General features: G+C 50.9%; 1 protein-coding gene across 1 annotated transcript in view; it reads left to right on the plus strand.

Moving 5' to 3' along the window:
- Spt6 (transcription elongation factor Spt6) overlaps positions 1 to 26,840 on the plus strand; it is a 31,394-nt gene that overhangs the window by 1,929 nt on the left and 2,625 nt on the right. The window contains exons 4-23 of the mRNA XM_074100542.1: positions 2,022 to 2,141; positions 2,798 to 2,949; positions 3,220 to 3,353; positions 3,519 to 3,634; positions 4,338 to 4,510; positions 4,686 to 4,839; positions 5,584 to 5,726; positions 6,455 to 6,589; positions 9,317 to 9,468; positions 10,273 to 10,394; positions 10,905 to 11,089; positions 20,411 to 20,576; positions 21,002 to 21,144; positions 21,897 to 21,991; positions 22,431 to 22,611; positions 23,456 to 23,642; positions 24,290 to 25,222; positions 25,574 to 25,821; positions 26,070 to 26,274; positions 26,738 to 26,834. Of these exons, the coding sequence (XP_073956643.1) occupies positions 2,022 to 2,141; positions 2,798 to 2,949; positions 3,220 to 3,353; positions 3,519 to 3,634; positions 4,338 to 4,510; positions 4,686 to 4,839; positions 5,584 to 5,726; positions 6,455 to 6,589; positions 9,317 to 9,468; positions 10,273 to 10,394; positions 10,905 to 11,089; positions 20,411 to 20,576; positions 21,002 to 21,144; positions 21,897 to 21,991; positions 22,431 to 22,611; positions 23,456 to 23,642; positions 24,290 to 25,222; positions 25,574 to 25,821; positions 26,070 to 26,274; positions 26,738 to 26,834 (3,841 nt within the window). The remainder of the gene's footprint in view (positions 1 to 2,021; positions 2,142 to 2,797; positions 2,950 to 3,219; positions 3,354 to 3,518; positions 3,635 to 4,337; positions 4,511 to 4,685; positions 4,840 to 5,583; positions 5,727 to 6,454; positions 6,590 to 9,316; positions 9,469 to 10,272; positions 10,395 to 10,904; positions 11,090 to 20,410; positions 20,577 to 21,001; positions 21,145 to 21,896; positions 21,992 to 22,430; positions 22,612 to 23,455; positions 23,643 to 24,289; positions 25,223 to 25,573; positions 25,822 to 26,069; positions 26,275 to 26,737; positions 26,835 to 26,840) is intronic.

Here is a 26,840-nt window from a genome sequence, read left to right on the forward strand (position 1 = left end):
AAGAACCCACATTGCACAACAATTTTTTGGGTTTATTCTGCATTTTTTCTATATCACAACTAACATCATTTCATATTCTATGAATAGTATATTGCAAACTTTAGAAAAGAATCAAGCATGAGTATTGTTCATCCAACAGAACATCAACACAAAACACAAACAACACATCAATACAATTGTCACGCTTTGTGACATTTGTATAAGAAAGTGATTTAAAGATCAAACCGTAAATTTAAAATCTAAAACTTGTTTTCTTGTACAGTCACGTCTAAAAATATGTATACAATAACAAGGTTGCATAAATATGTAGTCATACATTGTATCAAAAATATTTATCTATTACTGACACCAAAAAATTGTATTCATTAAACTTTTTCAGTATTATGTAATCATAAAATGCTTCAGAAAGTTGCATACTTTAATAAATTCCATTTAAATGTATCCACCTCGTAGGCAAAAATAAGTATAATGAATGGGTTCCATATACATATAACCACACCAATTTAGCAAATATTTGTATACGCCGTTTGATTCATAAATATGTAAACACGATTTGATATTTTGATTCGTTTTGAAGAATTACTGTTTTGTTAAGATTACATGTCTGTCTCTTTCGTAACCTGCATGCGGGCAGGGACATACATACTACGAATCCATACTCCATTAAAATAATATTATATACTGGTGACCCGTTCCGGCACAACACGGTTACGGTATACATAGACACCGTGAATCACACTATTTATTTGTGAAAACCGCATCAAAATCCGTTGCGTAGTTTGAAAGATCTAAGCGTACAGACAAAAAAAGCGACTTTGTTTTATACTATGGAGTGATGAATTGAAAGTAACTCTGTCTGTTCCGGTATCACGTCGAAACCGACTGGTTTCGACTGTCAAGGGGCTGAACATAGGGTACTTAGTTTTTATCTCCAAAAGCAACCCTTAAGGGGAGAAAATGGGGGATGAACTGACTGGAGTGAGCTGGATGAAATTTGGTATGGATATATTTAATTTTTTATACACCATCAAGATCACCAAATACTTGGAAACGTCCAGAGTGGTCATTAATATCGACTAAGCCAAAGCGATCAAGTTGTTCGGGTCATCCACTGAGGACAGATCCACTGAAGCATCTATAATTTGCAATCTTTAATCATTGTAATTTTAATTATAGATCTCTCACTCATCGTACGAAACACAGTAGCAGGACTAGCCAGCTCCTGCTTCACGTCGATATTCTGTGAGAGTGTGGTACTACCCCGGTCGAGCCCGCCCATTCGTACTGCAAACCAAGAACTGGCTACAGTGCGGCTCTACCACTAACAATTAACAATATAATTAAAATAAAAACAAAAAAATGCTTAGTGCACCTTTCTGAGAATGACCCTAAACTGAAATACTTAATATTTACAAGTCAATTCAATCTAAGGACTGTCAAGTGCGTCATAGAATAATCGTGAGATAGACGTATGCAGTGACAAGTCCGCACTGTTTTCGTGAATTGTCAAATCAGTTAACTATACAACTTACGATTCTATGCCAGTCAGACAAGGTTTGTTGTTGCAGTCTGGATACATATTTATGAATCAAACGGCGTATACAAATATTTGCCAAATTGGTGTGGTTATATGTATATGGAACCCATTCATGTATACTTATTTTTGCCTACGAGGTGGATACATTTAAATGGAATTTATTTAAGTATGCAACTTTCTGAAGCATTTTGTGATTACATAATACTGAAACAGTTTAATGAATACAATTTTTTTGGTGTCAGTAATAGATACATATTTATGATGAAAATGTGTGGCTACATATTTTTCAAATTTTTTTGTGTATACATACTTTTAGACGTGACTGTAAATATGTTATTATTCTACTGGATGAGCAAATGCGAGTCATAACAACACACATTACACAACTATTTGAAATTGTATGCATAATTGTATGTATAATTGTATTTTGAAATGCAACTATTATACTGTAAACATACACCTAATTCTTAATATCATTTTACAGAATAAGTTCAAACGGTTGAGACGTCTAGAAGATGATGATAGTGACAATGAAGCTGCCAATGACCCTGAGCTGGAGAGAGAGGTCATTGCGGAGAAGCTGTTTGTGGCTGGGTCCGATGAGGTAAAATTTGACTTGCAACAAATATTTGGCTACGGTAATTGGTCTATTCACTTAATGTTATCTTATTCCGAATATCGAATATCTGAATAATGAAATCGCGTTTCTAAAAAATGTTTAGTCAAAAATAAGCATAAAAAAACTGGCCAAGAGCGTGGCGGTTCCGTAGCCGTTACAAAAACATGAAGTATTTTTTTTTAAGGATTTCTATTGTGTACGGAATCTTAAAAGTTTAGGTATATTTTATAGCTTAGGCGGCAATTTACTCTTAAACTACTAATAAATCTCAAGCAATCTTTTATAATAATATTATTATTTTATGTAGGCCGTTATAATTTTCCTTGTAAATTTGACATACTGACTAACATCCTGAATTTTTTAAAGTTGAATATTTCGCAAACAGATCACTGAATCGAAAAGTCGTCTTGGAAACCCCCTATGGTTTTAAAAGACCTATCCAACGATGCCCCACAATATGGGGTTAGTCGAGAAAAAAAAAACCAATCTCTTTCTACCCTCATCTTATACTGTTTGGTAGAAAGTAGTGGTGAGAAAGATTGTGATTCCAAGTGTTTTAGACAAGAAAGCGTCTGTTCTGTTAGGGTTGAAGATCGTCTTGTAAACACCTATAAGTTTAGGTGTATATTTGTTTTTTCTAGGAGGATGAGAACCGTTCAGAGTCTGCTGCCCCTCGGGAGGTGGAATATGACGAGGAGGGCGAGGATATGGAGTCGGATGCCGACGACTTCATTGTCGATGATGACGGCAAACCCATAGCTAAGAAGAAGCGCAAACCTATATTCACAGATGCGTAAGTTTTGTTTTCACATGTATATATAGACATACAAATTTAATATTTTTGCCATGCATGGATAAAGTTTGCAATGAGTTTGTAGCATAATATTTCTGGACTTGGGAATCTAAAAAAGAGCCCACTCAAAGGGACGGTAATGCACCCGTTATCCCTTTATATTATGGAATTCAATGAAAGCAGTGATTGCTTCGGGTGACCCGCCGATTTCCCTTTCTTAAAAAAAACTTTTAATCTGTGACTAATAGTTACACTGTTACTTTAATACAGTTCACTACAAGAAGGTCAGGATATTTTCGGCGTGGACTTTGATTACGATGAATTCGAGAAGTATGGAGAAGAGGACTATGACGATGAAGAAGAGGAAGATTTGGACGAGTATATTGAAGATGACGAAGAGGAAGGTAAAAATACTAAACATATTGTTAAGTGTTGAACGTTTTGACCTGAACTGGCAAAAATTTGAGAAATTACTATCTTTGACAAAGGGGAGGGCTAAGTTTAACAAGTTGAAGCGAGTACCGTCACCTGTTCAACAAAGCGTTATTGTATTGTAAACTCTGTTTTAGGCGACAGAAGAAGAACAAAGAAAGGAAAAGCGAAACGTCCAAGTAAGAAGTCCATATTCGAAATCTATGAGCCGAGCGAACTCAAGCGCAGTCACTTCACTGATCTGGACAATGAGGTATGTTTAATGGCAATAACGTAACATGACTTATTTAATTGAACGTGTTAGTGTCCTAATAAAATGTAGTTAGACCGTCAGTTAAGATTATTATAAAAAATTGGACACGCATTTTTACATTGGTCAATTAAACAAAAAAATTATAAACATATAACCAGTTAGCTAACTAGTCCCCCATTCTCGATCCTTGAGGCGCTTTAACTTTGTTATTTTTTGTTTGAGTGACACAAGAAAAAATATGCATCCAATATTTTATGGTATCCAATAATATACTACAGACCATAACAAATGCTCCGTGGTTCGCAAAGAACGATGAAATACACGAATATGTGAATATGGCAACCGTAGCAACAGAGATTGAACGCTATAAAGAACAACACATAGCTCGCCTCACCCATCACTCCATTCCTCTAGCTTCAGGATTGCTCCAAAATGCCAGTGTGGTTAAAAGATTAAAACGTAACCACATTATTTAAGTAATGCAAGAGGCACTGGTCTCTAAATTTACACAACGCCATTCCACATACACCTCATCTGATTATAGTCTGGCGACTGATTGCAGATTAAAACAAAAAAAAAAAAAAAAAAAATTATGGTAATCTAACTGATGGACTAAAAAAATGAATTTTTTGATCACAATAATCAGCCTAGCACTAGTTGGTACTGTCGATAAGGCAGTGAAATAACAATCAATTTGTAACAGATCCGCAAAACGGACATTCCGGAGCGCATGCAGATCCGCGAGGTGCCGATAACGGCGGTCCCCGAGGGCAGCTCCGAGCTCGAAGACGAGGCTGAGTGGATATACAAGCAGGCGTTCCTCAAGCCGAGCGTGTCCAAGGCTGACTCGCAGGAGGCAAGGGAGAGGACTCGTAGGTAAGGCACTCCATCAGGCAGGCCCTATACTACGAAGACTAGCAGACTCGAGTCTCACTTGGGAAAGGCATAAGTCAAATAATTTTAACAAGTATTTATGAATAAGTGGTTATCATACACACGTTCACACTTTTTTTATGTTTTTGTTACACGCATTTTATTTGTTTTGTCACAGGGGATCAAGCACCGTCGTGAAGATCCGTCAAGCATTGGACTTCATGCGTAACCAGACCCTGGAGGTGCCGTTCATAGCATTCTACCGTAAAGAGTATGTGCAGCCAGAACTTAGCATCAACGATCTGTGGAAGGTCTACAAATATGACGCCAAGGTACAGAAACGTAACTTTATTTATTTATTCTACTGGATGGAAAACGAGCAAGTGGGTTACTATCAGGAGGTAAGAGATCACCACCACCCATAAACATCTGCAACACCAGGGGTATTGCAGTTGCGTTGCCAACCTAGAGGCCTAAGATGGGATACCTCAAGTGCCAGTAATTTCACCGGCTGTCTTACTCTCCACGCCGAAACACAACAGTGCAAGCACTGCTGCTTCACGGCAGGATTAGCGAGCACGATGGTGGTAGCAATCCGGGCGGACCTTGCACAAGGTCCTACCACCTGTAACTTTACTAAATTAAAAATCTGGCTATTTTCTGAAATGTACTCACTAGCTTCATAGGGCCAGTGGGTAGAGACATACTGTATTTCAACTGCAACGTGACCGCCACTGCTGACTACCCATATATTTCAATGGCAGCCAGCGTGCAGCTGTTCCAACTGTAATGAACTGCAATAAAAAATGTACGGGCAGTCGGCAGTTGGCACTAAAAACCGGTACTAAAGTAGTCTAGTTCTCTAGTTGTATTCATTTGGCAATTTGCATTTGCACTCCACGAACACACGGCAAAAGCTCTCGGTTTTTCGTGAATCCAGTCTTCTTCTTACATGCTCTCTTACTCAATCACCGCGAAGGATATGCCAAGAATCTCATCACATTATACTTCTTGAAGGTTCTTGGATCTTCTCACTGTGAACCATTTAGTTCTATAATAGACTCGTCTTATTTCAGTGGTGTCAGCTTAAGCAGCGCAAGGAGAATTTGCTGAAGCTTTTTGAGAACATGCGCGATTTCCAACTGGACAAGATTATGGTGAACCCGGATGCGCCCATCCCTGAGAACATGAGGCTTATAAAAGACGAGGATATCGAGAGGTGAGGATATGACGAACCAGAGGCCGTATTGCCTAACGTTTCTGATCTTCGCGATCGCAATCAAATGACAGTTTTTGTATGCGAAATCTGTCATTCGATTGCGATCGTGAACGTCAGAAATGTTAGGCATGTAGCCAAGCCAAGTGGTTGTGGTTAGAGAAGCTGACTATGAAGCTTGAGGCCCCGTGTTCGATCTCCGGTCGGGACAGATATTTGTATGAATATTACGAATGTTTGTTCTCGAGTCTTGGACGTTTAAGTATGTTTATCCATTGCCTGGTACCCACAGTACGAGCTTTGTTTAGTTTAGGGCTAGGTCAATTGGCGTCAGTTGTCCCACGATATTTATTTATTTATCTACTGGAATGAGTTGCTGATTGAGACAGCAAATTATTGTCAGAAGTCACTTCTTTCATTAGTATTGCAGTCCCAATCTTGCGGGATTTCGTGTCATTTTTTGATGATCAATTCCGAAGCATAATATGAGATCTCGCACCTGATTGACGAGGTTGGTCAGCAGTTGTCAGTTTTAGGTTGGTAAATTAATATCATGTTAAAAAAATAATGTTTTGCGAGGTGGATCCCTGTCGGTATGCAATTAATTAACTAATCAGTCACAATTTAAAACTATTTTTTATTATTATTTAAAACTGACCAGAGATGCCTCAATCTTACCTGATGGTGAGTACAGATTAGATTATTAACATAACCCTTGAATTCCTAATCAGGCTGAAAAACGTGCAGACGCCAGAAGAGTTGCGTGACGTGCACACACATTTCCTGCTGTACTACTCGAGCGATCTGCCCGAAATGCAGAAAGTGCAGCGGGCAAAGGAGAAGAAGCGAGAGATCGAGGAAAAGAAGTAAGCTGACATTTTCATCCATTCACATTGTTAATCAATAAGAAGTTTGTACGCTGGTATTTTCATTCATTCACATCGTTCACCAACAAGAAGCAATCTGGCGATTTCATCCATTCGCAATGTTCATCATTTTTTTTTATTCAACTGGATGGCAAATAAACATCTGCGACACCAGGGGTAATGCAGATGCGTTGCCAACCCAGAGGCCTAAGATGGGATACCTCAAGTGCCAGTAATTTCATCATCCATCAACATTTTCATCCATTCACATTTTGTTCACCAATAAGAAGTAAACTGGCATTGTCATCCATTCACATTGTTCACCAATAAGAAGTAAGCTGGCATTGTTATCCATTCGCACTGTTCACCAATAAGAAGTAAGCTGGCGTTGTCATCCATTAACATCGTTCACTAATAAGAAGTAAGCTGGCATTGTCATCCATTAACATCGTTCACTAATAAGAAGTAAGCTGGCGTTGTCATCCATTAACATCGTTCACTAATAAGAAGTAAGCTGGCGTTGTCATCCATTAACATCGTTCACTAATAAGAAGTAAGCTGGCGTTGTCATCCATTAACATCGTTCACTAATAAGAAGTAAGCTGGCATTGTCATCCATTCGCACTGTTCACCAATAAGAAGTAAGCTGGCGTTGTCATCCATTAACATCGTTCACTAATAAGAAGTAAGCTGGCGTTGTCATCCATTAACATCGTTCACTAATAAGAAGTAAGCTGGCGTTGTCATCCATTAACATCGTTCACTAATAAGAAGTAAGCTGGCGTTGTCATCCATTAACATCGTTCACTAATAAGAAGTAAGCTGGCGTTGTCATCCATTAACATCGTTCACTAATAAGAAGTAAGCTGGCGTTGTCATCCATTAACATCGTTCACTAATAAGAAGTAAGCTGGCATTGTCATCCATTAACATCGTTCACTAATAAGCAGTAAGCTGGCGTTGTCATCCATTAACATCGTTCACTAATAAGAAGTAAGCTGGCGTTGTCATCCATTAACATCGTTCACTAATAAGCAGTAAGCTGGCGTTGTCATCCATTAACATCGTTCACTAATAAGAAGTAAGCTGGCGTTGTCATCCATTAACATCGTTCACTAATAAGAAGTAAGCTGGCGTTGTCATCCATTAACATCGTTCACTAATAAGAAGTAAGCTGGCGTTGTCATCCATTAACATCGTTCACTAATAAGAAGTAAGCTGGCGTTGTCATCCATTAACATCGTTCACTAATAAGAAGTAAGCTGGCGTTGTCATCCATTAACATCGTTCACTAATAAGAAGTAAGCTGGCGTTGTCATCCATTAACATCGTTCACTAATAAGAAGTAAGCTGGCGTTGTCATCCATTAACATCGTTCACTAATAAGAAGTAAGCTGGCGTTGTCATCCATTAACATCGTTCACTAATAAGAAGTAAGCTGGCGTTGTCATCCATTAACATCGTTCACCAGTAAGAAGTAAGCTGGCGTTGTCATCCATTAACATCGTTCACTAATAAGAAGTAAGCTGGCGTTGTCATCCATTAACATCGTTCACTAATAAGAAGTAAGCTGGCGTTGTCATCCATTAACATCGTTCACTAATAAGAAGTAAGCTGGCGTTGTCATCCATTAACATCGTTCACTAATAAGAAGTAAGCTGGCGTTGTCATCCATTAACATCGTTCACCAATAAGAAGTAAGCTGGCGTTGTCATCCATTAACATCGTTCACTAATAAGAAGTAAGCTGGCGTTGTCATTCATTAACATCGTTCACTAATAAGAAGTAAGCTGGCGTTGTCATCCATTAACATCGTTCACTAATAAGAAGTAAGCTGGCGTTGTCATCCATTAACATCGTTCACTAATAAGAAGTAAGCTGGCGTTGTCATCCATTAACATCGTTCACCAATAAGAAGTAAGCTGGCGTTGTCATCCATTAACATCGTTCACTAATAAGAAGTAAGCTGGCATTGTCATCCATTCGCACTGTTCACCAATAAGAAGTAAGCTGGCGTTGTCATCCATTAACATCGTTCACTAATAAGAAGTAAGCTGGCGTTGTCATCCATTAACATCGTTCACTAATAAGAAGTAAGCTGGCGTTGTCATCCATTAACATCGTTCACTAATAAGAAGTAAGCTGGCGTTGTCATCCATTAACATCGTTCACTAATAAGAAGTAAGCTGGCGTTGTCATCCATTAACATCGTTCACTAATAAGAAGTAAGCTGGCGTTGTCATCCATTAACATCGTTCACTAATAAGAAGTAAGCTGGCGTTGTCATCCATTAACATCGTTCACTAATAAGAAGTAAGCTGGCGTTGTCATCCATTAACATCGTTCACTAATAAGAAGTAAGCTGGCGTTGTCATCCATTAACATCGTTCACTAATAAGAAGTAAGCTGGCGTTGTCATCCATTAACATCGTTCACTAATAAGAAGTAAGCTGGCGTTGTCATCCATTAACATCGTTCACTAATAAGAAGTAAGCTGGCGTTGTCATCCATTAACATCGTTCACTAATAAGAAGTAAGCTGGCGTTGTCATCCATTCACATCGTTCACTAATAAGAAGTAAGCTGGCATTGTCATCCATTCCTATTGTTCACATTGTGTAACATTAGTGGCGACCACATCCGTCCTGATTTTTCTTTCGTCCTGATATATTAACTCGTTGAACGGCCTATACGGACTATGTGGGGCAACTCTTCTTTTTTGTTTTAGGAGAGCGGCCCGTGCCGAGGCCGAGAGTCATGGCGAGGACCCCGAAGAGGCGGCGGCGAGCGTGGAGGCGGCGCCCGACGAGGAAGAACCCGTCGAAGTTAAGTACGCGGCGCGTTCCGGGCCCTATGAGCTTTGTCGCCGCGCTGGTATAGGTTAGTACACATCCTAACCTATTATAAACAATAAGCTATTTTAAAATGTAGTCGGTATAGGATTTGAGTATAGAAATGCAGCGACGGCCTTAGGGGGTGGCGAACAGGGCAATCACCCGGGGCCTCACCCATGCAGGGGCCTCGCGCAACAACCCAAGCAAATAAAAAAAAAGTAGATTTTTTAACTATATTTTCGCATCACATCACATACTTTTCACGAAGTAGCGTAGTAGAAAAAAGCAACCTGAGATATGTTTGCATAAGAGAAATTCGTGTCTGTACTCCTGTCCAGTGATAGTGTGGGGGTATGGCACGCAGCACGGAATGCTGAGGACCTGAGTTCGATTCCCAGCGGTGGTCTCTTTTTCTGGTTTTTCTGTGCATCCATGTCTCAGTTTGTATTTTCGAAATACTTTGTTGTAAGAAGCTATGGTAATACTTTTTGTCAGGCGTCTATTCGAAGATAGTAAGGAAGTCTCGCAAGCGGTTGCAACCCTACAAAGTGATCGGCAATGAAGGAAGTGATTTCTAATACCATTTCAAACAAAATATATAAAAAAATAGTTTTATATTATAACGAATATAGTTGTTACCTACCCAAACTTCATAGTTGGGGATCATTCTTACCTGTGTTAGAAACATATATAAAAAAACCTTTCAGCCTTTATAAAATAACGAATCCATCCATCAGGTAACATCAAGATTTGGTTTGTTTTTGTTTTTCAAAATATGATGAGTGGTCTCTCCAGTTTCCAGACACGAATTCGGGAGTCGACGTATTTATTTTGTTCCTCTTGTACCCAGAGCCGTTGGTCAAGATGTTCGGACTGACGCCGGAGCAGTTCGCTGAGAACGTACGCGACAATTACCAGCGGCACGAAGTAGAACAGCAGCCCATACCGCCGCTGGAGGCCGCCGCTCCTTTTGTGAGTATAGTTAATTCATTATCATCATTCCAGCGCTGGGCACAGACCTGTCAGAATCAAAGGACTTGGGCCTTAGTTCCCGTGCAGGTCCCGTGTGGATTGGGAACTTCACACGCTGATGGGGCCGAAAAGTTCTCGAGTGAAGACCGTGAATCGGCAAGTGCAGCGTCGGACCTCCACACGGATACCCTGGTTAAAGCCGCGGGTTCTCGGTGGATGCGGGCCGCTTCCAACCGAAGTCTAGGTCTATGGAAGAGGCCTATGTAGAAAATATTTATTCGGTATTCGCAATAAAATTACAAAACAGACGATTAAAAAATCAAGTTTTTTTGCGAAATCGCGAAGCCGTCTCGGCTCAGCATAGTATTGGCTGTGCAGGCCAACGTTGGTCTTCCGCTGTGACCGCTTGGTGATTTAATTGGTTATGCCCAATAGTGGACATCCTACGGCTAATATTATGATGATGATAACAATGATGATGATGACGATGATGATGATCCGAATCGTCAGGTGGGCGCGATAGGGTCGGCGCAAGAGGTGCTCCGCCGGGCGGTGTACATGTGCGGCGTGCAGCTGGCGCGCGAGCCGCAGCTGCGCGGCACTCTGAGAGACGCGCTGCGCGAGCGCGCCACCGTCAGCGTGCGGCCCACGCCGCGCGGCCTCAAGGAGATCGACGAGGGACACGCCTGTTACATGTGAGTCACTGATGCAGCTGGCGCGCGAGCCGCAGCTGCGCGGCACTCTGAGAGACGCGCTGCGCGAGCGCGCCACCGTCAGCGTGCGGCCCACGCCGCGCGGCCTCAAGGAGATCGACGAGGGACACGCCTGTTACATGTGAGTCACTGATGCAGCTGGCGCGCCAGCCGCAGCTGCGCGGCACTCTGAGGGACGCGCTGCGCGAGCGCGCCACCGTCAGCGTGCGGCCCACGCCGCGCGGCCTCAAGGAGATCGACGAGGGACACGCCTGTTACATGTGAGTCACTGATGCAGCTGGCGCGCCAGCCGCAGCTGCGCGGCACTCTGAGAGACGCGCTGCGCGAGCGCGCCACCGTCAGCGTGCGGCCCACGCCGCGCGGCCTCAAGGAGATCGACGAGGGACACGCCTGTTACATGTGAGTCACTGATGCAGCTGGCGCGCCAGCCGCAGCTGCGCGGCACTCTGAGAGACGCGCTGCGCGAGCGCGCCACCGTCAGCGTGCGGCCCACGCCGCGCGGCCTCAAGGAGATCGACGAGGGACACGCCTGTTACATGTGAGTCACTGATGCAGCTGGCGCGCGAGCCGCAGCTGCGCGGCACTCTGAGAGACGCGCTGCGCGAGCGCGCCACCGTCAGCGTGCGGCCCACGCCGCGCGGCCTCAAGGAGATCGACGAGGGACACGCCTGTTACATGTGAGTCACTGATGCAGCTGGCGCGCCAGCCGCAGCTGCGCGGCACTCTGAGAGACGCGCTGCGCGAGCGCGCCACCGTCAGCGTGCGGCCCACGCCGCGCGGCCTCAAGGAGATCGACGAGGGACACGCCTGTTACATGTGAGTCACTGATGCAGCTGGCGCGCGAGCCGCAGCTGCGCGGCACTCTGAGAGACGCGCTGCGCGAGCGCGCCACCGTCAGCGTGCGGCCCACGCCGCGCGGCCTCAAGGAGATCGACGAGGGACACGCCTGTTACATGTGAGTCACTGATGCAGCTGGCGCGCCAGCCGCAGCTGCGCGGCACTCTGAGAGACGCGCTGCGCGAGCGCGCCACCGTCAGCGTGCGGCCCACGCCGCGCGGCCTCAAGGAGATCGACGAGGGACACGCCTGTTACATGTGAGTCACTGATGCAGCTGGCGCGCCAGCCGCAGCTGCGCGGCACTCTGAGAGACGCGCTGCGCGAGCGCGCCACCGTCAGCGTGCGGCCCACGCCGCGCGGCCTCAAGGAGATCGACGAGGGACACGCCTGTTACATGTGAGTCACTGATGCAGCTGGCGCGCGAGCCGCAGCTGCGCGGCACTCTGAGAGACGCGCTGCGCGAGCGCGCCACCGTCAGCGTGCGGCCCACGCCGCGCGGCCTCAAGGAGATCGACGAGGGACACGCCTGTTACATGTGAGTCACTGATGCAGCTGGCGCGCCAGCCGCAGCTGCGCGGCACTCTGAGGGACGCGCTGCGCGAGCGCGCCACCGTCAGCGTGCGGCCCACGCCACGCGGCCTCAAGGAGATCGACGAGGGACACGCCTGTTACATGTGAGTCACTGATGCAGCTGGCGCGCGAGCCGCAGCTGCGCGGCACTCTGAGAGACGCGCTGCGCGAGCGCGCCACCGTCAGCGTGCGGCCCACGCCGCGCGGCCTCAAGGAGATCGACGAGGGACACGCCTGTTACATGTGAGTCACTGATGCAGCTGGCGCGCCAGCCGCAGCTGCGCGGCACTCTGAGGGACGCGCTGCGCGAGCGCGCCACCGTCAGCGTGCGGCCCACGCCGCGCGGCCTCAAGGAGATCGACGAGGGACACGCCTGTTACATGTGAGTCACTGATGCAGCTGGCGCGCCAGCCGCAGCTGCGCGGCACTCTGAGAGACGCGCTGCGCGAGCGCGCCACCGTCAGCGTGCGGCCCACGCCGCGCGGCCTCAAGGAGATCGACGAGGGACACGCCTGTTACATGTGAGTCACTGATGCAGCTGGCGCGCCAGCCGCAGCTGCGCGGCACTCTGAGAGACGCGCTGCGCGAGCGCGCCACCGTCAGCGTGCGGCCCACGCCGCGCGGCCTCAAGGAGATCGACGAGGGACACGCCTGTTACATGTGAGTCACTGATGCAGCTGGCGCGCCAGCCGCAGCTGCGCGGCACTCTGAGAGACGCGCTGCGCGAGCGCGCCACCGTCAGCGTGCGGCCCACGCCGCGCGGCCTCAAGGAGATCGACGAGGGACACGCCTGTTACATGTGAGTCACTGATGCAGCTGGCGCGCGAGCCGCAGCTGCGCGGCACTCTGAGAGACGCGCTGCGCGAGCGCGCCACCGTCAGCGTGCGGCCCACGCCGCGCGGCCTCAAGGAGATCGACGAGGGACACGCCTGTTACATGTGAGTCACTGATGCAGCTGGCGCGCCAGCCGCAGCTGCGCGGCACTCTGAGAGACGCGCTGCGCGAGCGCGCCACCGTCAGCGTGCGGCCCACGCCGCGCGGCCTCAAGGAGATCGACGAGGGACACGCCTGTTACATGTGAGTCACTGATGCAGCTGGCGCGCGAGCCGCAGCTGCGCGGCACTCTGAGAGACGCGCTGCGCGAGCGCGCCACCGTCAGCGTGCGGCCCACGCCGCGCGGCCTCAAGGAGATCGACGAGGGACACGCCTGTTACATGTGAGTCACTGATGCAGCTGGCGCGCCAGCCGCAGCTGCGCGGCACTCTGAGGGACGCGCTGCGCGAGCGCGCCACCGTCAGCGTGCGGCCCACGCCGCGCGGCCTCAAGGAGATCGACGAGGGACACGCCTGTTACATGTGAGTCACTGATGCAGCTGGCGCGCCAGCCGCAGCTGCGCGGCACTCTGAGAGACGCGCTGCGCGAGCGCGCCACCGTCAGCGTGCGGCCCACGCCGCGCGGCCTCAAGGAGATCGACGAGGGACACGCCTGTTACATGTGAGTCACTGATGCAGCTGGCGCGCGAGCCGCAGCTGCGCGGCACTCTGAGAGACGCGCTGCGCGAGCGCGCCACCGTCAGCGTGCGGCCCACGCCGCGCGGCCTCAAGGAGATCGACGAGGGACACGCCTGTTACATGTGAGTCACTGATGCAGCTGGCGCGCCAGCCGCAGCTGCGCGGCACTCTGAGAGACGCGCTGCGCGAGCGCGCCACCGTCAGCGTGCGGCCCACGCCGCGCGGCCTCAAGGAGATCGACGAGGGACACGCCTGTTACATGTGAGTCACTGATGCAGCTGGCGCGCGAGCCGCAGCTGCGCGGCACTCTGAGAGACGCGCTGCGCGAGCGCGCCACCGTCAGCGTGCGGCCCACGCCGCGCGGCCTCAAGGAGATCGACGAGGGACACGCCTGTTACATGTGAGTCACTGATGCAGCTGGCGCGCCAGCCGCAGCTGCGCGGCACTCTGAGAGACGCGCTGCGCGAGCGCGCCACCGTCAGCGTGCGGCCCACGCCGCGCGGCCTCAAGGAGATCGACGAGGGACACGCCTGTTACATGTGAGTCACTGATGCAGCTGGCGCGCGAGCCGCAGCTGCGCGGCACTCTGAGAGACGCGCTGCGCGAGCGCGCCACCGTCAGCGTGCGGCCCACGCCGCGCGGCCTCAAGGAGATCGACGAGGGACACGCCTGTTACATGTGAGTCACTGATGCAGCTGGCGCGCCAGCCGCAGCTGCGCGGCACTCTGAGGGACGCGCTGCGCGAGCGCGCCACCGTCAGCGTGCGGCCCACGCCGCGCGGCCTCAAGGAGATCGACGAGGGACACGCCTGTTACATGTGAGTCACTGATGCAGCTGGCGCGCGAGCCGCAGCTGCGCGGCACTCTGAGAGACGCGCTGCGCGAGCGCGCCACCGTCAGCGTGCGGCCCACGCCGCGCGGCCTCAAGGAGATCGACGAGGGACACGCCTGTTACATGTGAGTCACTGATGCAGCTGGCGCGCGAGCCGCAGCTGCGCGGCACTCTGAGAGACGCGCTGCGCGAGCGCGCCACCGTCAGCGTGCGGCCCACGCCGCGCGGCCTCAAGGAGATCGACGAGGGACACGCCTGTTACATGTGAGTCACTGATGCAGCTGGCGCGCCAGCCGCAGCTGCGCGGCACTCTGAGAGACGCGCTGCGCGAGCGCGCCACCGTCAGCGTGCGGCCCACGCCGCGCGGCCTCAAGGAGATCGACGAGGGACACGCCTGTTACATGTGAGTCACTGATGCAGCTGGCGCGCCAGCCGCAGCTGCGCGGCACTCTGAGAGACGCGCTGCGCGAGCGCGCCACCGTCAGCGTGCGGCCCACGCCGCGCGGCCTCAAGGAGATCGACGAGGGACACGCCTGTTACATGTGAGTCACTGATGCAGCTGGCGCGCGAGCCGCAGCTGCGCGGCACTCTGAGAGACGCGCTGCGCGAGCGCGCCACCGTCAGCGTGCGGCCCACGCCGCGCGGCCTCAAGGAGATCGACGAGGGACACGCCTGTTACATGTGAGTCACTGATGCAGCTGGCGCGCGAGCCGCAGCTGCGCGGCACTCTGAGAGACGCGCTGCGCGAGCGCGCCACCGTCAGCGTGCGGCCCACGCCGCGCGGCCTCAAGGAGATCGACGAGGGACACGCCTGTTACATGTGAGTCACTGATGCAGCTGGCGCGCCAGCCGCAGCTGCGCGGCACTCTGAGGGACGCGCTGCGCGAGCGCGCCACCGTCAGCGTGCGGCCCACGCCGCGCGGCCTCAAGGAGATCGACGAGGGACACGCCTGTTACATGTGAGTCACTGATGCAGCTGGCGCGCCAGCCGCAGCTGCGCGGCACTCTGAGAGACGCGCTGCGCGAGCGCGCCACCGTCAGCGTGCGGCCCACGCCGCGCGGCCTCAAGGAGATCGACGAGGGACACGCCTGTTACATGTGAGTCACTGATGCAGCTGGCGCGCGAGCCGCAGCTGCGCGGCACTCTGAGAGACGCGCTGCGCGAGCGCGCCACCGTCAGCGTGCGGCCCACGCCGCGCGGCCTCAAGGAGATCGACGAGGGACACGCCTGTTACATGTGAGTCACTGATGCAGCTGGCGCGCGAGCCGCAGCTGCGCGGCACTCTGAGAGACGCGCTGCGCGAGCGCGCCACCGTCAGCGTGCGGCCCACGCCGCGCGGCCTCAAGGAGATCGACGAGGGACACGCCTGTTACATGTGAGTCACTGATGCAGCTGGCGCGCGAGCCGCAGCTGCGCGGCACTCTGAGAGACGCGCTGCGCGAGCGCGCCACCGTCAGCGTGCGGCCCACGCCGCGCGGCCTCAAGGAGATCGACGAGGGACACGCCTGTTACATGTGAGTCACTGATGCAGCTGGCGCGCCAGCCGCAGCTGCGCGGCACTCTGAGGGACGCGCTGCGCGAGCGCGCCACCGTCAGCGTGCGGCCCACGCCGCGCGGCCTCAAGGAGATCGACGAGGGACACGCCTGTTACATGTGAGTCACTGATGCAGCTGGCGCGCCAGCCGCAGCTGCGCGGCACTCTGAGAGACGCGCTGCGCGAGCGCGCCACCGTCAGCGTGCGGCCCACGCCGCGCGGCCTCAAGGAGATCGACGAGGGACACGCCTGTTACATGTGAGTCACTGATGCAGCTGGCGCGCCAGCCGCAGCTGCGCGGCACTCTGAGGGACGCGCTGCGCGAGCGCGCCACCGTCAGCGTGCGGCCCACGCCGCGCGGCCTCAAGGAGATCGACGAGGGACACGCCTGTTACATGTGAGTCACTGATGCAGCTGGCGCGCCAGCCGCAGCTGCGCGGCACTCTGAGAGACGCGCTGCGCGAGCGCGCCACCGTCAGCGTGCGGCCCACGCCGCGCGGCCTCAAGGAGATCGACGAGGGACACGCCTGTTACATGTGAGTCACTGATGCAGCTGGCGCGCGAGCCGCAGCTGCGCGGCACTCTGAGAGACGCGCTGCGCGAGCGCGCCACCGTCAGCGTGCGGCCCACGCCGCGCGGCCTCAAGGAGATCGACGAGGGACACGCCTGTTACATGTGAGTCACTGATGCAGCTGGCGCGCGAGCCGCAGCTGCGCGGCACTCTGAGAGACGCGCTGCGCGAGCGCGCCACCGTCAGCGTGCGGCCCACGCCGCGCGGCCTCAAGGAGATCGACGAGGGACACGCCTGTTACATGTGAGTCACTGATGCAGCTGGCGCGCCAGCCGCAGCTGCGCGGCACTCTGAGGGACGCGCTGCGCGAGCGCGCCACCGTCAGCGTGCGGCCCACGCCGCGCGGCCTCAAGGAGATCGACGAGGGACACGCCTGTTACATGTGAGTCACTGATGCAGCTGGCGCGCCAGCCGCAGCTGCGCGGCACTCTGAGAGACGCGCTGCGCGAGCGCGCCACCGTCAGCGTGCGGCCCACGCCGCGCGGCCTCAAGGAGATCGACGAGGGACACGCCTGTTACATGTGAGTCACTGATGCAGCTGGCGCGCGAGCCGCAGCTGCGCGGCACTCTGAGAGACGCGCTGCGCGAGCGCGCCACCGTCAGCGTGCGGCCCACGCCGCGCGGCCTCAAGGAGATCGACGAGGGACACGCCTGTTACATGTGAGTCACTGATGCAGCTGGCGCGCGAGCCGCAGCTGCGCGGCACTCTGAGAGACGCGCTGCGCGAGCGCGCCACCGTCAGCGTGCGGCCCACGCCGCGCGGCCTCAAGGAGATCGACGAGGGACACGCCTGTTACATGTGAGTCACTGATGCAGCTGGCGCGCGAGCCGCAGCTGCGCGGCACTCTGAGAGACGCGCTGCGCGAGCGCGCCACCGTCAGCGTGCGGCCCACGCCGCGCGGCCTCAAGGAGATCGACGAGGGACACGCCTGTTACATGTGAGTCACTGATGCAGCTGGCGCGCCAGCCGCAGCTGCGCGGCACTCTGAGAGACGCGCTGCGCGAGCGCGCCACCGTCAGCGTGCGGCCCACGCCGCGCGGCCTCAAGGAGATCGACGAGGGACACGCCTGTTACATGTGAGTCACTGATGCAGCTGGCGCGCCAGCCGCAGCTGCGCGGCACTCTGAGAGACGCGCTGCGCGAGCGCGCCACCGTCAGCGTGCGGCCCACGCCGCGCGGCCTCAAGGAGATCGACGAGGGACACGCCTGTTACATGTGAGTCACTGATGCAGCTGGCGCGCGAGCCGCAGCTGCGCGGCACTCTGAGAGACGCGCTGCGCGAGCGCGCCACCGTCAGCGTGCGGCCCACGCCGCGCGGCCTCAAGGAGATCGACGAGGGACACGCCTGTTACATGTGAGTCACTGATGCAGCTGGCGCGCGAGCCGCAGCTGCGCGGCACTCTGAGAGACGCGCTGCGCGAGCGCGCCACCGTCAGCGTGCGGCCCACGCCGCGCGGCCTCAAGGAGATCGACGAGGGACACGCCTGTTACATGTGAGTCACTGATGCAGCTGGCGCGCCAGCCGCAGCTGCGCGGCACTCTGAGGGACGCGCTGCGCGAGCGCGCCACCGTCAGCGTGCGGCCCACGCCGCGCGGCCTCAAGGAGATCGACGAGGGACACGCCTGTTACATGTGAGTCACTGATGCAGCTGGCGCGCCAGCCGCAGCTGCGCGGCACTCTGAGAGACGCGCTGCGCGAGCGCGCCACCGTCAGCGTGCGGCCCACGCCGCGCGGCCTCAAGGAGATCGACGAGGGACACGCCTGTTACATGTGAGTCACTGATGCAGCTGGCGCGCGAGCCGCAGCTGCGCGGCACTCTGAGAGACGCGCTGCGCGAGCGCGCCACCGTCAGCGTGCGGCCCACGCCGCGCGGCCTCAAGGAGATCGACGAGGGACACGCCTGTTACATGTGAGTCACTGATGCAGCTGGCGCGCGAGCCGCAGCTGCGCGGCACTCTGAGAGACGCGCTGCGCGAGCGCGCCACCGTCAGCGTGCGGCCCACGCCGCGCGGCCTCAAGGAGATCGACGAGGGACACGCCTGTTACATGTGAGTCACTGATGCAGCTGGCGCGCCAGCCGCAGCTGCGCGGCACTCTGAGGGACGCGCTGCGCGAGCGCGCCACCGTCAGCGTGCGGCCCACGCCGCGCGGCCTCAAGGAGATCGACGAGGGACACGCCTGTTACATGTGAGTCACTGATGCAGCTGGCGCGCCAGCCGCAGCTGCGCGGCACTCTGAGAGACGCGCTGCGCGAGCGCGCCACCGTCAGCGTGCGGCCCACGCCGCGCGGCCTCAAGGAGATCGACGAGGGACACGCCTGTTACATGTGAGTCACTGATGCAGCTGGCGCGCGAGCCGCAGCTGCGCGGCACTCTGAGAGACGCGCTGCGCGAGCGCGCCACCGTCAGCGTGCGGCCCACGCCACGCGGCCTCAAGGAGATCGACGAGGGACACGCCTGTTACATGTGAGTCACTGATGCAGCTGGCGCGCCAGCCGCAGCTGCGCGGCACTCTGAGAGACGCCGCTGCGCGAGCGCGCCACCGTCAGCGTGCGGCCCACGCCGCGCGGCCTCAAGGAGATCGACGAGGGACACGCCTGTTACATGTGAGTCACTGATGCAGCTGGCGCGCCAGCCGCAGCTGCGCGGCACTCTGAGGGACGCGCTGCGCGAGCGCGCCACCGTCAGCGTGCGGCCCACGCCGCGCGGCCTCAAGGAGATCGACGAGGGACACGCCTGTTACATGTGAGTCACTGATGCAGCTGGCGCGCGAGCCGCAGCTGCGCGGCACTCTGAGAGACGCGCTGCGCGAGCGCGCCACCGTCAGCGTGCGGCCCACGCCGCGCGGCCTCAAGGAGATCGACGAGGGACACGCCTGTTACATGTGAGTCACTGATGCAGCTGGCGCGCGAGCCGCAGCTGCGCGGCACTCTGAGAGACGCGCTGCGCGAGCGCGCCACCGTCAGCGTGCGGCCCACGCCGCGCGGCCTCAAGGAGATCGACGAGGGACACGCCTGTTACATGTGAGTCACTGATTATATGTCGTCGGGTGACTACCAAAAGTCACTAATTACCACTTAAACTCAAGAGGGATAATCAACCTTATGCATAGCACTGTAAGGTTAATATTCCACTATTTTTTTGGAGTTAGTGACTTTTGCTTGTCACCCGACGATGTATGACTAGTCTTAGGGCCTTATCACACTTGCGAGTTACGAGCGTGTTTTCTATACAATATCAAGAGCGGCAAACTTGTTGCGGGATCGCATCGCCTTTATACAAAATACGCTCGCTACTTGCTAGTGTGATAAGGGCTTTAGAATGCACTGTGATTAATCGCGAGGGGCCATCTATAAAGTAAGTCGCACCAATTTTGACCATTTTTAGTACCCCTTGTCACACGTTCCTCTGTCATAACCGCCTGACATTTTTTCATTTTCATTTCAGAATGAAATACCTGAAGAAGAAGCCGGTGCGTGATCTCACCGGGGACCAGTTTCTGCGGCTGACGATGGCAGCGGAAGACAAGCTGTTAGAGCTCACCATCAGCGAGAAAATCGAGGGGAACACGGGCCCTAGCTATTTGGATGAGCTGAAGAACTTGTACCAGAAGGTATGTGCGTACTCGAAGAGCGACTTCGATAAGCTTAATCCCAAACAATAAATGATAAACAAAATCTTAAAATATTGGTGACGACTTATACAATAAAAATTTGGTAGCTCTCTTTTTTGTAGGAATTTCGTAAAATTTATTGTTAGTGCACATCTATGATCCTCAAGCAATGTCTGTTAAATATTGTCTCTAGCTGTTTAGCTCTAGCTAGTATTAGTTCAAGCTGTTTAGGCCGTACTTCGCCTGCCAGTCATTCTGTCACGTTCTTTTTTATAGGTTTAGATTTTCAATACCATTCTAATCATAAAAATATTATAATTCAGGCCTCGCCTTATACATATTATTAGAGATATGTAAAGGATCTCTATAAAGATAAACCAGTGTGAGCGGAGAAGACATTATTTAACTTAATATTTCCTGAACAGGACGAATTCGCAGCTTCAGTACAGGCCTGGAACGACCTGCGAGCGGAGGCCGTGGAGATAGCGTTCACTAAAATCGTGATGCCCGAGATGCGGCGCGAACTTAACGCGGTGCTGTTACAGGAGTCCAAGGAATATGTGCTCAAGTTAGTCTATCATACTCAATGTGCTCAACTTAGTGAATCATGCTCACCATGCTCAAGTTAGTCCATGATACTCAACGTGTTTAACTTAATGATTCATACTCACCATGCTCAAGTTAGTCCATGATACTCAGTGCTCAACTTAGTGAATCATGATGCTCACCATGCTCAAGTTAGTCCATGATACTCTACATGCTTACTTAATGAATTGTACTCACCATGCTCAAGTTAGTCCATGATACTTAGTGCTCAGCTTAGTGAAGCATGATGCGCACCATGCTCAAGTTAGCCCATGATACTCAATATTCTCAACTTAATGAATTGTACTCACCATGCTCAAGTTAGTCCACGATACTCGTGCTCAACTTAGTGAATCATAATGCTCACCTTGCTCAAGTTAGTCCATGATACTCAACATGATTAACTTAATAAATTGTACTCACCATGCTCAAGTTAGTCCATGATACTCAGTGCTCAACTTAGTGAATCATGATGCTCACCCTGCTCAAGTTAGTCCATGATACTCAACGTGCTTAACTTAATAAATTGTACTCACCATGCTCTGGTTAGCCCATTATATTCAACATGCTCACTTAGTGAATTATACTCACCATGCTCAAGTTAGTCTATGATACTCAACTTAGTGAATCATACTCACCATGCTCAAGTTTGTCTATCATACTCAACGAAAAACTGACAAATTCAAATTAAATAATAAAAATGTAATATTTAGCACAATTTTTTTATTGTTTTAGGTGCTGCCGCCGCCGTTTGTACGACTGGTTGAAAGTAGCCCCGTACGAGTCCAGGGTTTCTGATGACGACGACGAGGAATGGGACACTGCAAATGGTAACTTTTTATTCACTAGTGTCGACGGAGCTTCACGCATATTTCACTAATGTAAATTTAAAACTATCTATGTTTCTGTGTCGATGGAAATTGGGAAAAAACGCGATTGTGAAAATAAGCTTCGGTAAAAAACCACAGTGGGAAAAAATGCGGATGTACATTTTACTTACTTACTACCAGGGCGCAGTGACCCAAAGTGAGTCTTGGCCTCCAACACGAGATTACGCCACGCTATGCGATCTTGAGCCAACTCTTGCCAGCCTTCGACCCCAAGGTCCAAAAGGTCTTTCAGGACCTCGTCCCTCCAGCGGTACCTGGGACGACCACGCCTGGTACGCTCTCTTCGCGGCTCGATCCTCTCCCAACCATTCTACGACATTCTGATTTCTGATTGATCTAATCAACCAGTTTCCCATGTAAAGCTGACGTGCTTGCGCAGGTCTGCGGGTGCTCTCGATAGCATATGTGCCGGACCGGCAGCACAGCGCGTTCGCGTGCCTCGTGGCCGGCGGCGGCGAGGTGGCGGACCACCTCCGGCTGCCGCATCTGCTGTACCGCCGCAACGCGTGGGACGCGCTCGAGCGGCAGAACAAGGAGGCTGACATGACCGCGCTGCGCAGGTGACACCCCCCCACCACGCTACCTAGATAGCGCGTTGACGCGGTTTGCACGGAGCGGGTGGACGCCTATACAAAAATAAGGTCCTCACTGAAAATCAGCGCCACGGCTTGCCGTGGCATTATGCTGAGCGGGGACCTGTTTAGCGTCATGTATGTCTTTATTTGTTCTATGTTTGTTCCTATGTTGGTTTTTTATGGCGTTAAATAAATGTATTTTCTTTCTTCTTTCTTTCTTTCTTTCAAATAGTATGAGCATTGAGCAGCGCTAAATGCACGCGTCGCGTGCGACTGATTTTACCCGCACCCGCGCCCGCTCCGTGCACCCGTGCCAGCTAGCATAGACAAACCGATAGGCATCTGTCTACAGAATCGTCAGCATCACGGCAAATTACGTACAGGTCGATACACAAGAGCTGGCACGAGGGGATTGAACGAAAGTAATGTTCCTTAGACTTTTTTGTAGGGAAATAACAGATGCATAACATTTTCACATTTGTGTGAAGTGTATTAAAATAGGTAATACTTTCATTGACTCATTCAATCCATTTGTGCCAGCTCTTATGAATCGACCTGTAATCTGGCGCTCGGCAATGAATGGGTTAACTCTTTTCCAGGCAAGTGCATATAGCAACCACATAAATGTACACAAATATTCCACCTTACTAATTATAAAATATGGTAGAAAATCAATTGAATTCGTTAAAAATATTATTCCTTTTTAAATTAATCACTCATAGGTAAACAACATAAAACTATGAATTATTATCTGGTAGCATATTTAAATTCGCTGGGCCTGGAAAAGGGTTAAGCATTTGCACCATGTGAAAGCGTTGTTTGTACCCAGGTTCATCCTCCGCAAGAAGCCGCACGTGATCGTGATCGGCGGCGAGTCCCGCGAGGCGCTGACTGTGAAGGCGGACGTGACCGAAGTGGTCCAGCAGCTGGTCGAGGACGAGCAGTTCCCGCGGCTGCCCGTCGAGATCGCGGACAATCACGTCAGCAAGATATATAGCAACAGTATCCGCGGACGGGTCAGTACACAGGCCTTATACGTACTATCAGCCAAATATGTGGCCTACCACCCTAAAGTTGATAATCGTTTGCATGTCATAAAACAATAATGCCAATAGTGACATATTAATTTGATAGGAACTTGTTTAAAAACTGATAGACCACTTATTTGGCTGATGGTTCAGCAAACGTGAGTGGGGAAACAGAGTGGTCAGAAAAAATGCAACGAAAATAATTTTGACCCAATGAACACACGATTGAATAATCCGTTCAGTTACTTGCCACTGTTCTTAATTTATTCGAGTTATACAACTCGTACAGATCTAGTGAATAATGTTTTGCTATCGTATTTTGTTGGAAAAGTTCATATTTATATTGCTTTCTTAACTAGCTTCAAATTCAAATATCATAAAAACTATATACGTTAAAATCTTGATTAAACTTGCTTTCGATAAAAACTGTTTTAGCTATGAGCTCATTACACATTTGCGTCGGAGGTTGAAAAGACTGAGATACCTATGCATTCCATTCTAGCATTGACTACAATATGTAGTTACAAGGTTTTCGTAACACTGCTGTATAATTTGTATCAGATAAGACATACAACGTAATGGCGAATAATTATAAATGTGCAACCCCTTTAATATTCTTCTTTTCGCTTCAACAGAACGACTTCAGGGAGTATCCGGACATTCTGCGCCAAGCCATTTGCCAGGCGCGTTTACTCCAAGATCCTCTCATGGAAATATCTCAGCTTTGCGGCCACGACGAGGAAATCCTGTGCTTCCGATACCACACTCTTCAAGACCAGATAGCGAAAGAAGATCTATTAGAAGGCATTGAACTAGAATTCGTCAACAGAGTTAACGAAGTGGGCGTTGACGTCAACGAGGCCATATTAACGGGAAGAGGAACGGAATTACTACAGTTCGTATGCGGACTTGGACCAAGGAAAGCCCAAGCACTAATCAAACTCTTCAAACAGACCAACCAGAAACTAGAAAACAGAACACAATTGGTAACCTTCTGCCACATGGGACCTAAAGTGTTCATCAACTGTTCAGGATTTATCAAAATCGATACGAGTAGTTTGGGCGACAGCACAGAAGCATACATAGAGGTTCTAGACGGTTCCCGAGTGCATCCGGAAACCTACGAATGGGCGCGAAAAATGGCCGTCGACGCGTTAGAATACGAAGACGAGGACGCGAACCCCGCTGGCGCTTTAGAAGAAATCCTCGAAGCGCCAGAGAGGCTAAAAGACTTGGATTTGGATGCTTTTGCCGAAGAATTAGAGCGGCAAGGCTTTGGAAACAAGAGTATAACGCTATACGATATACGAGCAGAGTTAAACTCGAGATACAAAGACCTTAGGGTGCCTTATCGCTCTCCCACGCAGGAAGAACTGTTCGACATATTGACGAAAGAGACTCCTGATTCGTTTTATGTTGGCAAATTGGTTTTGGCGACTGTGGTGGGCATCTCTCACAGGAAACCGCAGAGAGAGATGTTGGATCAAGCCAACCCAGTTAGGAACGACGAAACCGGCCTTTGGGAGTGCCCGTTCTGTCATAAGAACGACTTCCCCGAGTTGTCAGAGGTGAGTGAAAATGTTCATGAACGTGTATAATATGATATAACAGAAAACTTCTTCTACTTGTACGTTTCTAAAAAACTGTCTAATAAATAGATTAAATTAAACTGATTTGTGCTGCACTTCAAACTTAAGAACAATAAAGTAGACTCTTGCCCCTTCTATGCTAGTATTTTATGGCACAGAATATTTCTTACTGTATAGACATTGCACGTATGTAGTAGGGAGCATCTACGCATTGCTTAGTTGCTTAGGGAGTTAGTGCTTTATGTAATCAAAATTTTGCGAACGTAAAATCGTAATAAAAAATCCTTTTATTACTGAATACTTTTAACTATACCCTATTTTTCTTCTTAGGTATGGAATCACTTCGACGCCGGAGCGTGCCCCGGACAAGCGACCGGCGTCCGCATCCGGCTGGACAACGATATCTCCGGCTACATCCACATAAAGAACCTCTCGGACCGACACGTTGCCGATCCGACGGAGCGCGTCAGGATCGGACAGACGGTGCACTGTCGGATACTCAAGATAGACGTTGAACGGTTCTCCGTCGATTGTTCGAGCAAATCTTCCGATTTGTTGGATAAGAACAAAGAATGGAGGTAGGTTCTATTCTGTGATTTTGTGTACTTATTTTAGCATGGCTTAGTGGTGCCCGAATCCTATAGGCGTCGCAATTATGGAATTTCTTATAGCTGCGTTCTATATTTTATATAATTTCGCGATCGGGATTTATCTTAATGACACCTATATTCACACATATCTATGTGATGTTGCCTCGACCTTAAAAAAAACGAACCGAAACATCTAGTAATCAAAATAATGCAAATCTTATAATTGCATATTTTAGGCCAAATAAAGACCCGTACTACGACCAAGAAGCAGAAGACAAGGACGTTCGAAGAGACAAGGAGAGCAAGCAAACCAAGGAACGCATGCAATACGTAAAACGGGTGATTGTGCATCCAGCCTTCCATAATATTTCGTTTGCCGAGGCTGAGAAACTAATGGAGAACATGGGCCAAGGAGAAGTCATTGTCAGGCCGAGTAGTAAGGTGAGGGCTATAGTCTATGTCATACTCAACTTTATTTTTGTATATGGGCTACCTACACCATGTAGCTCACCTTGAAAAGGAGCCACGGATTGGCTCGAAACATGTCGGGCATACCACATGACTTGTGTATCTATTTTATTAAGTAGGCTTTTAGTGTTCACTTTTAGTAATATTGTTTTTAAATATATACAAAACCTTGTGGTAAAAGTGATAAAAAGTCAGATAATCTTTGTTGTTGGACGTCAAGAAATTTTGGATGTTTTATGTAGTTTATGTTTTATGATCTCGACCTTAGGGTTATAATTTCTTGTCAAAACTGATTTCTTGTCAATTTCATGACTGATGGGACAACTTTTCGGGAAATACTCAAATGCTATATAGCAAAGTTAGTATCATTGTGTAACCACGCAGAAACAAATGTTTGCATTCGTACTATCTGTAACTGTAGTTATATGTTTGACAGGGCTCCGACCACTTGACAGTGACGTGGAAGGTCGCGGACGGCATCTGTCAGCACATCGACGTGCGGGAGGAGGGCAAGGAAAACGCTTTCTCTTTAGGTAAGG

The sequence above is a fragment of the Choristoneura fumiferana genome, chromosome 17 (genome assembly GCF_025370935.1).
Source record: "Choristoneura fumiferana chromosome 17, NRCan_CFum_1, whole genome shotgun sequence".
NCBI classification, from domain to species: domain Eukaryota; kingdom Metazoa; phylum Arthropoda; class Insecta; order Lepidoptera; family Tortricidae; genus Choristoneura; species Choristoneura fumiferana.